Here is a 14543-nt window from a genome sequence, read left to right on the forward strand (position 1 = left end):
TGTGGCAAATTTGCAGTGGACATAGTGCTCTTAGACATGTATTTGACTTTCCCTTTTCATCATGCTACCTGACAGTAAGTACTTTTTGTTTTGGAGAAGACTTGCAAAGAGAAGTGTTCAAAGTATATGTATTATCTTCAAAAAAGAGTTTTCGTTCAGTAAGTTCTGTAACTGAGAAAGATAAAAAATTGTTTGCTTATCTGTATTTTAGTTGATGTCTTTTCTGATTTTGTTTTTTTTTTAAAAAGAAAGCTTCCCAGGGGGAAGCACTGAAGATTAATATACTGACATTTGTCTTGAGTGACTTACCTTCACAGAGGGCTAATAATTATTGTGATGGATATAGTGATTTCTTCTGTGTGCTGGAAGATTTGCTTCCCATTTCAAAATAACTTGTCTGTTTTGATTTGATGGCTTTCTTTGTTCAGGATAGATGTCTGACTACAACAGAAAGGAGTGCAGAGCTGTAGGTTGAGCCCAAATGTTTCTTTGCTTACACTGTAAAGAGCTTTGCACAAAAGCTGCAGTTTCCATCCCAACGTCCCTTCCTGCCTTGCCTCCATTTAATTACTTACCAGAACAGTAAGCTACATGCTGTCATGCATCTCCTAGTAGCAACATTCATATCTGAATGTTTTGCTCAAAAAATATGCAAAATAGAAGTTGTATGTTTGGCTGAAATTTTTCTGATCAATGCTTGTATATACTGCATCAGTCTGTTTAAAGAAAAACCAAACAGTTACTTAATAGCTGTGTCTTTTACAGGAGTGTTAAATGAGCTGGATGCAGATGTTAATGAAGGAACACAGATGGAGCTACAAGGGCACATAGGGCGATTTCAGGTAATAAAGTTGTATATATTTAATCCATGTCCTTTTAGAATTATCTGTCTAGGTCCGTTTCTTCCTATTTTTTTAACACTGAATAGTAGCGGTTACAAAAGGGATGTTTTCCACCATCCAGAAGAATATGTGGCAGTTTGCGTTTTTTTGTGGGAGTGGTTTATGTGTGAGTGGGGTGGTGTGGGGTGGTTTTGGGTGGTTTGGTTTTTTTGGCGTCTCCCCACACTTCCCTGCCCAGTAGAAAAGATAACATTTGGTAGCATCAGAGTTGCATCAGGGACTTTGTTTCCCTCCCTGGCTTAGGATTCATTTTATGTGAAGCAGAATTTGGAGTCAAAACTAAAGCATGGGAAGTAATGCAGAAATGCTTTGTTAATCACTTTTGCCATAAGCCTGTCTCCAGCTCTACTTTGGGTGTATCAAACATGCTACTGTTTTATTTCTTTCCTACTGAATTGCTACTGAATTGGTTTTTGCACTCTGTTTTTATGGAAATTATTATCTTCATATTCAGATTTTGTTACTTTGTCTATATAGGTAAAGGTGTTTTAGGTGTGGAAATGGGTAAACCTAAGCTGTCATTGATGCTAGTCAGTATAACAGCCTGCAAGAGACATAAGATAAAGTTTTGCACATTTGAATTGCATTCATTTCTCATTGGCGGTGTTCTAGGTTGCCATTAATTTCTAAATTAAAGGTGAGTTAAAACACTGCTTTTGAAAATTATAATTTTGTTCACAAAGTGCTTAAAGTTTTATCTGCTTTGCTTTCTTGCTATTGTGTTTTAAGGGACATGTATCACTTAAGTGAAAAGAATCGTGCACTTCATTTGTTGAGATGCTAATTAAAATGTTCATTTCTTATGGCAGCGCCAGTGCTTAGGACTCCTCAGTCGGTTTGGTGGTTCAGACAGACTACGCCAGTTCAAACTGCAAGATGATAATGCAGGGGGAGACAGAGTGAACAGGAGGGATGAAATTGAGTTGGCCATGCAACAGGTAAGGACACAAGACTCATAGAACCTTCAGGCTCAACCTTTTACCTGCTATGCAGATTTGTTTAGTTAGCATACTTTCATAAGATAGTGGTAATGCTCTACACTGGTTTTAGTTTGGGATAGGATCCCACATTTTATTTAAAGTAACCCTTGAAAACGTGTTTACGTAAATTTGCATTAGAAACCTTTACTGTTTTGAGTACAAACTCTGAGAACTTCGAAGACTTAAATGGATCAGAAATTTTCAGAATGAAGGCTGGATATAGAAGGCTAACAGTAAGTTAGAGTCAAAGGGGACACTAAACATTACGTAGCAGGTATGGGAAAAAGGTGAAGTTGCAAGTCCTAGAATTGAAGTAGAAGAGAGGCTGTAACTCATAAGAAAACAGAACTGTCACGTTTTGGTGAAAAGCGAGGAGCAAAGCATGGTGTTCACTGACATTTATCCATTTAATATTTAATGCTCCAAAGCCTGCAGATACTGTAATTGACATGCTGTCTTTTTTTTTCCTCCTTTCCTTTGTTGGCAGATCTGTGCGAATGTGATGGAATACTGTGAATCACTTATGTTGCAAAGTGCCCCCAGTTTTCAGCACACTGTTTGTCTGTTTACTCCTAGCCTGTCAGAATCAACCAACCGAGATGGGCCTCGTCAGGGTGAGATTTTTGACTTGCTATTTTATGGAACTGAATGGTGTGACATTTGGACTAGTAGAAAATAGAGGCTATAGTTTCACATATGCTGTAAGTCACTTCATGCCAGTACTGTAGCTACTCATTTTCTAATTCTGGAATACATGCTTGTTCAACCTTGCACTAAGCCAAATCAGGAAACTGATCAAAGTTAAACCAAACAAATTCTTTTCATCCACTTCCCGGCAGCCTCAGAAACATGTGTATCAGTAAAGACGTGTATGTAAATTAATAGCACAGGACAGGGGAAGGTGAGGATTTCTTTTTTTCAGCACTGTGCTGGATTACATTATGTGAAACTAGGATCTCATTTATGACATGTAAGATGTGTTTTGATGATGATTAGAACTCTGTGGAAAGAGTGCTACCCCGTGCTGTTATGCAGCTGAGTAGTTAAAATATAGAAATAGTAAGTCTTCTAATTTAGTTACATTTCACACTACCCTTAATATGGCAGCCACAGAACTTTTTGCCTAGACTTTCATTTGTGTTACTGCTGACACACAGGTACAAAATATAAACTTGTCAGGGCTTTCATGTGTTTGACTCCTTTATTGACAGACAGCGTACCTTACTGGTTTCTTGGGGTTCATTAAGAATTTTGTTTGTTTGTTTTAATTTATTTTAACTTCTTCAACATCTTGTCTAGATACACAAGCACCAGTGGTCCCGTATTGGCACTTGCCTGGCCTGGGCATTATTGTCTACCTGCTGAAACAGAGCACTGGTGATTTCTTCAGTTACTATGATAGCCATCGTCAGAGTGTTAACAAACTGCAAAATGTGGAGCAACTACCACCAGATGAAATAAAAGAGGTAATTGTTCTTCTGTAGTTTATGTATTGTAGTAACTTATGATAGCTGTAACACAGACTCCAAAGCATCTTATACAAGTAAGTAGTTCCACTTCTTGTGCATATTCCTTTCTACTATCAGTGAAGGGATCCATAGAATGAATGATCTAAAACTTTGGGAAAATATTTGGCTAAACTTTGAAGTTGTGATTTTCATTATAGTTGCTTGGGAATATGTTTAATTTTTCCATTTTTTTTGGTCAGCAAGGTTATACAAATTCAAAATAGAGAGCAAAGTTTTGAAGAAATAGTAGCTTACAACTAGATATCATAAAGTAATTTTATTTGCTTATTTCTCTTTATATTCTGTGATATCCTACAGTCTTGCTGTTTTTTCTCTCTGATCACAGCTGTGTCAGTCAGTTATGCCAGCTGGGGTTGACAAGATTTCCACTTCCCAAAAATATGTATTGGCAAGGCGACGCCTGGTGAAGCTAATAAACAACCGAGCCAAGCTGCTCTCTCTCTGTTCTTGTATCCTTCTAAAATCGAAATGACCCTCCAGGTGATGCTCCAGAAGAGCAGAGAAATATAATCAGAGGTTTTTTATCTGGATTCCTGACCACTTTGAGCAAAATCTTTTGCAAAAACAAAATTTGAAGTACTGACAATTAAATTGAGAGTATTTTTGTGCTCTTGCCAGAACGTAAGTATTTTCAAGTTAGTAATTCCCACCTTGGAGACCCTGCTAGGACTTTCTGCAATATGACAAAAAGGAGTTGTTATAGGCCGGCTCTTCAATTTAGTATCTAGACCCCCTAAACATTCAAATATGTACAAGGAATATTTGGAAAAGTAATTTTGATGTGGTTATCATAACTGGATTTTCCAGTCTTACAGTCCACCATGCATAAGCCTAATCTCATAAACACCAGTCATTCTGTGGAAATAACTCGTCATGCACAAAAGATTTGTCTTCAACAGATCATAATTTTCCTCTGAAACTTCCCTTGGTAAAGATGTGCTCTTGCACACTTAACCTGTTGTCACCAAAGATGTTACTGCCACCCGTGGCTTTATTTATAACCTCACCTTTAATTCACTGTCTCTGGAACTGAGCTACCCTGACAAACTCCATGAGCACTCATGCTTTGCTCTGCTACAGAGGGCTGGTTTAGGGCTCTTCAGGGTGAGCAGCAGTGAGGGGGCCAGCACTGCACTGGGGCGGTGGGGCAGGTAAGGGGAGTGAGTGTGAGCGATTCATCACCAGGCTGTGGCATGGGAAGGGTGAGAAGCATCTGGTGGAGGAGGTGACAGATGGTTGAAGCCAACATCCTCAGCTTGTTTCAAGTGTGTAAATATGCTCATATAGTAAATGTACAATGTAAAGACAACACAGTTGGACTCCTTCACTTAGATGTGACTGCAGATATCATAGAAATATGTCTCTTCATTCTTTGGCGTCATCTGGAGCACTATCTGCTGCACTGCACACCAACTGACTCCCAAGACCCACTGCTGTCCTCTAGGATGTCATTTAAGAAAGGAAGGCTGCAAGGTAAAATGTCTCAAACATCAAAATGCTTTTGAATAACTTTTGGAGGTTAACTTCAGAGCTGATTTGCTGCTGTTAATATCTTGCCATTTATATTTAATAAAAGATATTTTGTTTGGATTTGGCATAACTTGGATTTTTTACTGGAGAATTGGTAGTACAGATATTGTTGACTCAAAGACTTCTGGGCTTTGTGTATTACACGTAACCTCTAAAGGAAAGTACAAGTCACTATCTTTTTATTTCTGTTGTTCCAACTAAGTGAAGTTCAGATAATATAGTCAGATAAGTGATGCAAAACAGCTTATAGGATATTTCAATATAATAATCTAAGATAAAAATAAGAAATAAAATTAATATTGGTGGTTTTAAAAGTATATTTAGAATTACAGACTCCATTGATTGACTAGAATATTTTATTGAATTCTGGTTTTTTTAAAAAAAAAATGAACGGAAGGAAGTCAGAAAGGGAGAAGGCTTTTGAGGAGACATTTTTTGCTTGAAGTGCCAGGTTGTGTGATCAAAATTATTTACAACATGGTCTTTATGTATTTTCTCTAAATCATTTAAGTAAAAAAAGTAGTGTAATTTCTATTGCATAAGTTTACTGACCAATTTGGAACAGTGTATTTTAAACTCATTTTACAGCTTTGATACAGAGACAGTGTGGAGGAGACAACAATTTTAATATCTCATTTTCTGTTGCCAGATTCCTTTGGTTCAGAGCCTAACTTGGATTTCAGTGGTGGACTGAATCGAGTGAGCCAGCACGATATAGAGCAGGTGAGATGTGACAGTACTGCAGGGTGCAGAGTGCACTTGAGTACCATGCAGCTGCTGGGAGCAGCCCGACTGTTGTGTTCCCACCTCTGAACAACCTGCAGTAACACCAACAGCATATAACTTAATTTAGAATTAATGAAGCACTGCAAAAGTTTTTTGGAAGGCATTGTGAAACATGTGCTGCTGCACACATATCTTCAAATCTTACTGTGAAAAGTTAAATGAAAAACGAGCTATATTTACAAAAAAATTCAGTCTAATTGTATGTGTTTTTTAAAAGCTTTCTGAAAACTTCAGTTATTCTTGAAAGACTTGAAATATGAGGGCAAATTTCCCAATTTTCTCTGATGCTATGGCTGTTTACTACAGGTCAGCTGCAGCTAAGCTTAACAAACATTGAAGAGAGTATAAAACATTAATGCTAGCACAGAAATAATTTCCACTTACACAGCAATTTAATAGTCTGTGTAAATTTAATGCAGAGGTGTCAGGAAAAAGAAAATGTTTATTAATAAATCCCACTGACATTTCTGTGGCTGTTTCTGCAGAAAAAAACCCTCCTGTTCTCCAAAATCTGTGCAAGTCTCTCTCTTTATAAAATCTAGAATTATAAGATATGTATTTTGTGATGAGACATCTGTAATTTATTTCATTTGTTCAAAACTATAATATACAGTATCATCTTAGTAAAATACTTAGAATGTAATTATTTTTTTCAGAGACTCTTTATATATTTATTATGAAAAAGTATTGTCCGTGCACATGGACTGTAATTCCTAAACAGTCTTTAAAGGACTAGGAAAATTTTAATTGGAAGATGTGTTTGTACAACTGTTACTGAAGAAGCTGAATTAAAACTGGTAATTCCCAAACCAGTAATTTAATTACTAAAACTTGGGAGAGGTTAAAAGGAGGTAATATTGAGATAATCACTAAGTGTGCTGAGTCACCCAAGAATCTCCGTAGAAAGTCTTTTCATTATGTAATTTAGAGAGAGAAACATCAGGGAAGAATGCAAGTAGTATTTATTAGAAGAGTCAGAAAAAAACATTCTTTTGAAAGCAATTCAGAAATAAATCATAACGAAAGGGTTGACAGATAATGATGACATTCCAGGAAGAGAAGATTTTGTATGGATGACTGCGTATAATCTGTTTTTCAGCTTCAGATTGAAGCCACAAACAGCTTTGGTGAATCTCTGCAGAAGAAGCTTCTGGACATTGAAGGTTTATATTCCAAGGTTCGGTCACGATACACCTTTATTCAAGCTCTTGTCAGACGTATCCGTGGACTCCTAAGGATATCAAGGACCTAAATGACTCTTGATACATGAAGCAATGTACTAGGGCAGGCCTTCTGGATCATGATCCTTTCTAGATCACACATTTTCTAAAGTGTCAGAAATATTTTGTTCCTTTTTTTTATCTCTATGGATGAGTTTTGTGTATTCTTTCCTACTGCTCCCAACTTGACAGAAAAAATAAAGGATTGTTTTTAACTGTGTTATGATTAATGTAAAATTTCAGCCGAGAAAGAATTCAAATAGAGGATGTCAAGGAAACAGGAAGTTCTGCACCTGTGATATTATATTTATTGATGCTGTCAGAGAAAACTGAAAGATCTTTGTGGTGTTCCTGTTGCACACAGATTTAACGAAACCATGGGGTTCAAGTTTCATCACTTGCAGACTGTGATTACTGTGGTGTGGATTCTTCTTTCATGTTGCTCTGTGAACTGCTTGTTTCCGCTCCCTCTTGTGTCTTTTTTTCAGCTGAGAGAAGTCCAAGCTGCTTCTCTTTGAGTAAGTTTATATAAGAAAACAAAAGTGGGAAAAGTCATGGAAGGAGACTGCCCTACGTTTGGTTCTTATGGCTCTGTGAAGTAAAGTTTTCTGTGCTGTTTTTGCTGGAACCAAAGTATAACAACAGAAAAAAAATGCATGGCGAGGAAGCCAGCAGCTGTGAGTGGTAGGTTGGTTCTGTTGTTATAGAATGTACTCCTATGAGGGATTCATCTTTGTCTCTTCTTTACAGAAGCTATTAAAAAAAGTGTAACCACTGATTATTGACATGAGAACTGTTGGATTTCTCCCTTAACTCAGTCTGATCTTATGGCCTATGTGTGCCTTGTCTTTAGTATTGCACATTTTTACTGTATTTACTTATCTGCATAAACTAATTACATACATCATTTTTATGCAAGGATGATGACAGCCCTGCTATCAGGTAAGAGTTATTAGCTATTCCGTAACAGCAGAGTTTGTACACAGTCGGACTTTGTCTATTGACTCTCGCCACGGTTCTTTCTTGTTTGTTCACTACTCTCGGTGAACACCAAGAACTAACATAGAGATTTTCCCATTAAATACGAGAATGTAACGTTGGCATTGTGCTGGCTCAGAGGAATCCGCTACATTTTGGAAAGCACTCGGCGGTACCCATGGCCGCTGTGCGGCGTTTGGGCAGAGCCTGTGTCGGGCCCGCCCGCGCTGTCCCTGCCGCTCCTACCCCGCAGATTCGACACGCGCCGGCCCCGGGGCCGCGGCTTTTATTCTCTGAGCCTTTTCCTCCGCGCTCCTTCCCGCCCGGGCGTGTGGGCACAGGGAGGCGCGGGCACAGCCCCGTGCTCGGACCGCTCCGGCCCTGCCGAGACGGCCCCGCGTGTGGAAACGGCGGCGGGCGGGGCCGCGGCGCTTTGTTTACTCGGCGCGGCGCTGACGTGGACCTGGGCGGGGGTGGCGGGGCAAGCGCGGCCGGCGGGGCGGAGCGCGGCGGGCGCCGGCGGAGCGGCTCGACATGGGTGAGCGGCGGGCGCGGGGCGCGGGGCGGGGGGCGGTGGCGGCTTGAGGGGCCCGTCCGTCACGCCGGGCCGGTGCTGAGCCCTCCCGTGGGGAGGGAACGGGCTCCCGACGGCCAGCACGGCTGGGCGCGGGTGTGACACTGCCCTGGGCCCCAGCGCGGGCGGGCCGGGCCGGGCCCTGCCCGCGGGCCGTGGGTCTTTACGGTCGTTGCCGCTGAGGCGCCGCAGGCCAGGGCCGGGGCCGTCCGAGCAGCGCGGCAGGAGGCGGGTTCGGTTATATCCTCATGGTTCGGTTATATGCTCATGGTTTTGTACTCCTGAGACCGGGCAAAATGAAACTGGTTCAGGTCTGTAATGGGCTGCGTATAAAGAAGCAATTATGAGAAGCAGTTTGGCAGAATAGTACATAAAGCAGAGAGAGTGGTAAGAGAGGCCCTGAATCTCAGGGATGACTGATTGACATGAACCTGTCCTATTACAGATCGTAGTTGAGTAGTGTTGTAGGAAGTAGTACATGTAGGAAGGGCGTACATGTTAGCGAATAAAAAGAGTGAGTGAGAGGGGTCTGGCAGTAAGCAAGTTACTGACTTAGAGGAAAGAGTTTTCAAATCTTAGACCTCTGTGGATCCAATAGTAACCTTCTGCTTGTAATGTTTTTATTGAAATGTCTTTTTCCATTTCAGTTTTTTTAAGGTTATTTGCTTGTCTCACAATAGACAGTGATGGCCCCTGTGCCTTCTCCTTGTATTCCAGGTTTGTAGTGTGCGTGGCTTCTGTGATGGGCTGGGCTTAGAAGAAATAAAGCAGCCTGTTTATCAGTATGAATTCCTTAAGTATAAGCATGCACCCTCCTATAAGCTGATTGATCCTTCCTTTCCCTGGAAGTCATCACAGATGCCTAGACAAGCAAACACAGGAAATAATTTTTATCAAAACACTTTTCAGTAAGATTCTGGTGGCAAATCTTCTTTAATTTGTCTCTGGTATATTTAACAGTGTCATCAGTGATTGTTGCTTGTTCAGTTTTTAATTACTTTTTACAGGCTTTAAATGTATTTACAAAAATATTACTTAACATTAGATATAGTTGTTATAAAAATAATTGGAAAAAATATAATTATTACTGGCTTAGAACATTAGTATTCTTTTCTATGATTAAACATCTAGTAAGCATAAATCAGATGTTAGTCTGGCCACAAGAGAATAAATGAGATGTTGGGGCAAGACAGTTTTGAAAAAAAGAAATAAAAGGGCATTTAAAATCAGCTGCTAGACTTCTCTGTTAATGTATTTGATTTAGTGCAACTTCACAGTTTGTAACAAACTGATTTAACATGTACCCACTCATTTATAGTTCATTTTAAGAAGAAAAGTGGATGGGCCTGTGGAAGACCATAACCATCTTCTGATGCCAAATCCTTTCAGCCTTCAGCATGTGCTTGTATATATAATGTCTCTGGCATTGAAAAGATAGAGTTTGATACAAACAAAAAAGAAGATGGCTCAGATTTGGGCAAATGAGACAAAAGGAAAAAATAAAATTGTAACCACAGTGAGAAAGCTCGACGCTGCTGCAGTGTGTTTTCCTGGATTGAGCTACCATAAAAGTCATAAAATAGCAGCATAAACCAGGAAGTCATAATGTGGTTCAGCACACAGCTATCTGGGCAGCAACCTGAGCTCATTTATTTTCACTGGAGAAAAGAAACATCCTGTAAAAACAGCCCAGTAAAAAATGAGGTTGGTCTGTCTGCCTTGCTATATTTTCCATATTGCTAGCTGACTTTGAAACATCTTTCTCTTCTGTGTTTTGCAGGGGGCTTTTTCTCCACCATCTTTTCCAGTTTGTTTGGAACTCGAGAGATGAGGATTCTCATCCTGGGGCTGGATGGAGCAGGAAAAACAACCATTCTCTACAGGTTACAAGTTGGAGAAGTTGTTACCACCATTCCAAGTAAGTCGAGTCAAGTAGGGAGAGTATTTGCCTGTAGCCTGTGGTGGTTCTGTGAAATGCTGTCATTTGCTTGTAGCTTTAACACATAAACTTTGTCAGCTGAATTTAGTATGTGTTTCCTTAATAAACAAAAGTACCTTACATTGTAGGAGCCTTGCACTGTTCTGTTTAAGAACTTTCTTGCATAAAAGTCTTACGGAAGAATATTATGCTGTCCTGCAAAATGCAAAAGGCATTTGACCTTAAGGTGGTTAGCATGGTTTGGCAGGCTTTTTGTGATAGGGCAGTGTTCAGTAGGTGGTAACTGTGGACTATTTAGTTGTTTCCAAATACAGTTATTATGTGAATTCCAGAGGCCACTGTTACTGTACATAGGATGGTGTCAGCAAATTCTACCTACTTAATGATATTTTTTTTACAAGGGTCTTAAGTTTGTTAAATAAAAACTTTTGTTTAACACTGAGAAGAAATCAGACAATTTAACTTCATGTTCTGTAGAAAATGTAACAAAACTCAATGTGACGTCTCATGGAAGGAGATGGTACTTATTTTAAAAAATGTAACTGATTTCACCAATGGTCTTGGCATCCGCACAGCCACACCAGCCTAGTGCAACATAATGTGTGTGCTGAAGTGGCCTGGCTGGGATCGCACTGTGTAACATAAAGGACAAGGGATGCTTGACCTGTGAGTCCCTGTCGTGTCTCATGTGTTCCTGTTGAATCTGACTTTGCCATGGTAAGATTTTTGCCTGAGGATGTTGCTTATTTCAGCCTCCATAAATTTTCAGCAGCCTGTGCCCACCATTCTCCTCCCTGTGCTGTGTTTCTCTGGGCTGGCAGGAAAAGGAAGGACATAGGCATGAGGAATGACATACTGCAGCCTTGTTGCCATCCTCCAGACATCACAGTGTCAAGTCCTGTGCTGAGAAGCTGGTTCTGCTTTGGGTCTGCTGTGGTTCTTAAAACAGTGCAAACCTTGAATGGACATGAAGAACACATTCCTTAGTGTTCTGTTGCTCTCAGTTGTGTACTCAAAGCAGGTCAATTCTTTGACCCTTGCTCTGTTTCTTTTGGTGATTTCAGGGACACTTCTGTTGATTTTTAACAACCTTAGCATTTGTTATAGATCTCTACAGTATATTTACAAAGTTTTATTGTTCACAGAAAAAAAATTGCTATCTTATTTTGAACCATGTTTGTTGAGTAACTTCACAAAGGGCGTGAACTTTATTATGCAGCTACCGAGAATTTTCAGTCCTGAAAATCTTAAAGTGCTGTAATGTTCTTCAGAAAAACAAAAATCACCAACAGTAAAATTGTGTAACTTTGTTTCAGCCATTGGCTTCAATGTTGAGACAGTGACATACAAGAACCTGAAATTTCAAGTCTGGGACTTGGGAGGACAGACAAGCATAAGGTAATAGATCTCTTAAAATCAAAAGACATAATGAAATTTCTCTAAAAACTACCAAGTTCTTGCAGTTCTCAGCCCAGGCACTTCTGAAAAACGCTTCAGTTTTAAAGTTTTAAAAACAGGCAGGAGAGCACTTTCGTCTGATGGAATTCAATTTGTAAAACGTGTGATGTGCTACAGATTGGAAAGAAACAAGCAAATGTTTTTATACAGTTTTGTGCTGAAAAACAAGTTTATTAGTGTAGTAGGCAATTGAATAGCATTTGAGAGGAGTGGGTGATAGAAACCCAAAAGGATACTGAAATACTCTTAAGAATGCAAAACTAGAAAGTCTGACTAATAGGTGTAGACTAATTTTTTTAGCAAGCTTCACAAGTTTTGTAATGATGTATTATCAGTACCCCTCTATGATCCTTGTGTGATTCCTGTTTTCAACGCTCAGTAGTAAAAGATGCAACGCAGTTAGCTGGTAAGGTGCAATTAGTGAAGTGTAGGTTCCTTCTGTTTTTAGTTTTGGTACAGTAATTCTGATAAAGGTGGTTTATTTTGATCCATGTTAGTGACTTGTCTGGATGAACTAGTTATTTAAGATTTCCCTGTTTCTCTTTTGGTGACTGTAATGAAGAAGCTTCTGTGTTTAAACTTCCTTTGCTTCGCTGCCCCTTGGTTATGGACCTGATGCCCTGCAAGCCGATTCTCAAATAAATCTGTCGTCAGCACTTCTGTCCTTTCTCTGTTTGCAAACTGCTTTTTTGTTTTGTGTTTTGGTGTTTTTGTTTCTTTTCCTCTGCCTTGGCAAGTATTTGTGCTGTCTGTTCCTTTTTGTAGCATCTTCAACATATCTTCTACTTGCCTTAGGGGCCCAGCACCCCAGAGACAGATTTTGCGTCCTCTGGGAATCTGTTTTTAATTATCTCGCTAAAAAGAAGTGCTAAACATGCAGGTTGTATGACTGGAACTTCTCTTTCTTCTGCAGGCCATATTGGCGGTGTTACTATTCAAACACAGATGCTGTCATTTATGTAGTGGACAGCTGTGATCGAGACAGAATTGGCACTTCAAAATCAGAGCTTGTTGCTATGTTAGAGGTAAGAAAACAAGGATGACAGTCTTTATCAGAAGAACAGAAATTGAGAAATAAAAACTGTTTTTTTTTTTGAGGGAACATGAAATTTGATTTCAGTGAATTAAGTGAAGCTAAACTTCACTTGTGAAACTTCAAGTGTTGGTGTAGCCCATTCAACACTTCTGACTGAAGAAAGCATTAAATAGGCTGCAAATATTTAATGGATTTGTGCAGCACTGTCTGGGCTGTTACTTACATATTGTGGTCATATCAAAATTTACCTGCCTGCAAGGACAGCTGCTCAGTACTGTAGTGGTGGCAGAATCAGGCCCCTGAGGATTAACAGTAGTTAGTATTCTGCTACCATTGAAGCTGAAAAATACACGTAGAACAGGGTCGTATAAGTAAGAAGTTGAGCAACACTTCATAACCCCTGCTTCCCTTCTGGCCCAGATTCCTGCAAGCTCTCTGAATGTGCCCTGTAAATCCAGCTACCAGCTTGTCGTGATTTGGACTGGCCACATTTTGAAATGACTCCTATGTATCATGCTGGAATGGAAAATAAATACCATACTTTCACTGAAGAATTTTCTAGAGAACAAAAATCGGCTAACAAAATCACTGAGTTTGTTTTCATTATATGGGTTTTCGCTGCTTAAATAAATTCAGTATAAGTCTCTGCTACAACTTCCATGATTCCCCTTTTTGTAGGAGGAAGAGCTGAAGAAGGCCATTTTGGTGGTGTTTGCAAATAAACAGGACATGGAACAGGCCATGACTCCCACAGAAATGGCAAATGCCCTTGGCTTACCAGCTTTGAAGGACCGAAAATGGCAGATATTCAAAACCTCTGCAACTAAAGGCACAGGCCTTGATGAAGCAATGGAGTGGTGAGTTACAATCTAATGTTTCATTCATAGGCTGAATTTTACAGATTTGGGGTTTTGTTTTTAAGACTGGCTCTGTGGAAAGTCTGACATAAGGACAGGAATCTGTGTTAAAGAATAAATGGTTTTCTTCTGAAAGTATTTCAGCAGAATTGAAATTACTTCAGAAAACTGATGTAACCTTTTTATTTTTCCTAGGTTGGTGGAAGCCTTGAAGAGCAGGCAGTGATACAAAACTGACCAGTGCAAGGAAGTTTCAGCTATATCCAGCATCTCACATTCTGTAGTTAAGTATTTTCAGGCCACAAATACTTGTAAATAGGACAAATTTGAGTTTGACTCCTGTAATGTGGATGCCTCTCTTGAATTGTAAAACTGAACTAAGTGGATGTCTGTGTACATTATAATACTCCATTTCTTTCTTTCTGTTTAAAGAATGTACGTATGTTAATTTGTATGAAAGTCCTACTGGCTGGGAAAGTTGTTTTTTTGTCATCCCCCTCCTCCTTTGGCGACTTGGAGTGGCCAGCATATTGGTGTAGTTGGAACACTAATAAAATCTGGAACTGTCAGCTGTACTCAAGAGATGTGTTGCTTGCTAGAGACTGCTTGCTTGCTTACAGAAACAAGTCCCACTGCTGCCAGTTCCCACAGCCAAGCAGCTGAACACCTAAAGAGGTTTCCTTAAGCTGATGTTGTTATACTTCATAATCCTTCAGTGTAGACATGGTGTTACAATGGAGTACAGCAACAGAGT

The 14543-nt window shown here is 39.6% G+C and overlaps 2 protein-coding genes across 4 annotated transcripts in view; both read left to right on the top strand.

Annotated features, from left to right (window-relative positions):
- Nucleotides 1-7167, top strand: part of NUP205 (nucleoporin 205) — a 55684-nt gene extending 48517 nt beyond the window's left edge. For both annotated transcript variants that reach the window (XM_071551988.1, XM_071551989.1), the window contains exons 36-43: nt 766-842; nt 1712-1840; nt 2370-2496; nt 3182-3348; nt 3737-3860; nt 4756-4884; nt 5591-5664; nt 6827-7167. In XM_071551988.1, the coding sequence (XP_071408089.1) occupies nt 766-842; nt 1712-1840; nt 2370-2496; nt 3182-3348; nt 3737-3860; nt 4756-4884; nt 5591-5664; nt 6827-6979 (980 nt within the window). In that variant the 3' untranslated portion in view covers nt 6980-7167. The remainder of the gene's footprint in view (nt 1-765; nt 843-1711; nt 1841-2369; nt 2497-3181; nt 3349-3736; nt 3861-4755; nt 4885-5590; nt 5665-6826) is intronic.
- A 1196-nt stretch (nt 7168-8363) lies between these two features.
- ARL1 (ARF like GTPase 1) lies at nt 8364-14364 on the top strand. 2 transcript variants are annotated; one of them, XM_071551992.1, is made up of 6 exons: nt 8364-8463; nt 10280-10417; nt 11755-11836; nt 12810-12921; nt 13611-13789; nt 13985-14364. In XM_071551992.1, the coding sequence occupies exons 1-6, from the start codon at nt 8460-8462 to the stop codon at nt 14013-14015; spliced, it is 546 nt and encodes a 181-aa protein (XP_071408093.1). In that variant the 5' UTR covers nt 8364-8459; the 3' UTR covers nt 14016-14364. The 2 variants fall into 2 exon arrangements, with proteins under 2 accessions (XP_071408093.1, XP_071408092.1); XM_071551991.1 differs by lacking the exon at nt 8364-8463 and adding an exon at nt 9147-9216.
- Nucleotides 14365-14543: the final 179 nt, after the last annotated feature.

The sequence above is a fragment of the Pithys albifrons genome, chromosome 3, assembly GCF_047495875.1.
Source record: "Pithys albifrons albifrons isolate INPA30051 chromosome 3, PitAlb_v1, whole genome shotgun sequence".
Taxonomy (NCBI): Eukaryota; Metazoa; Chordata; class Aves; order Passeriformes; family Thamnophilidae; genus Pithys; species Pithys albifrons.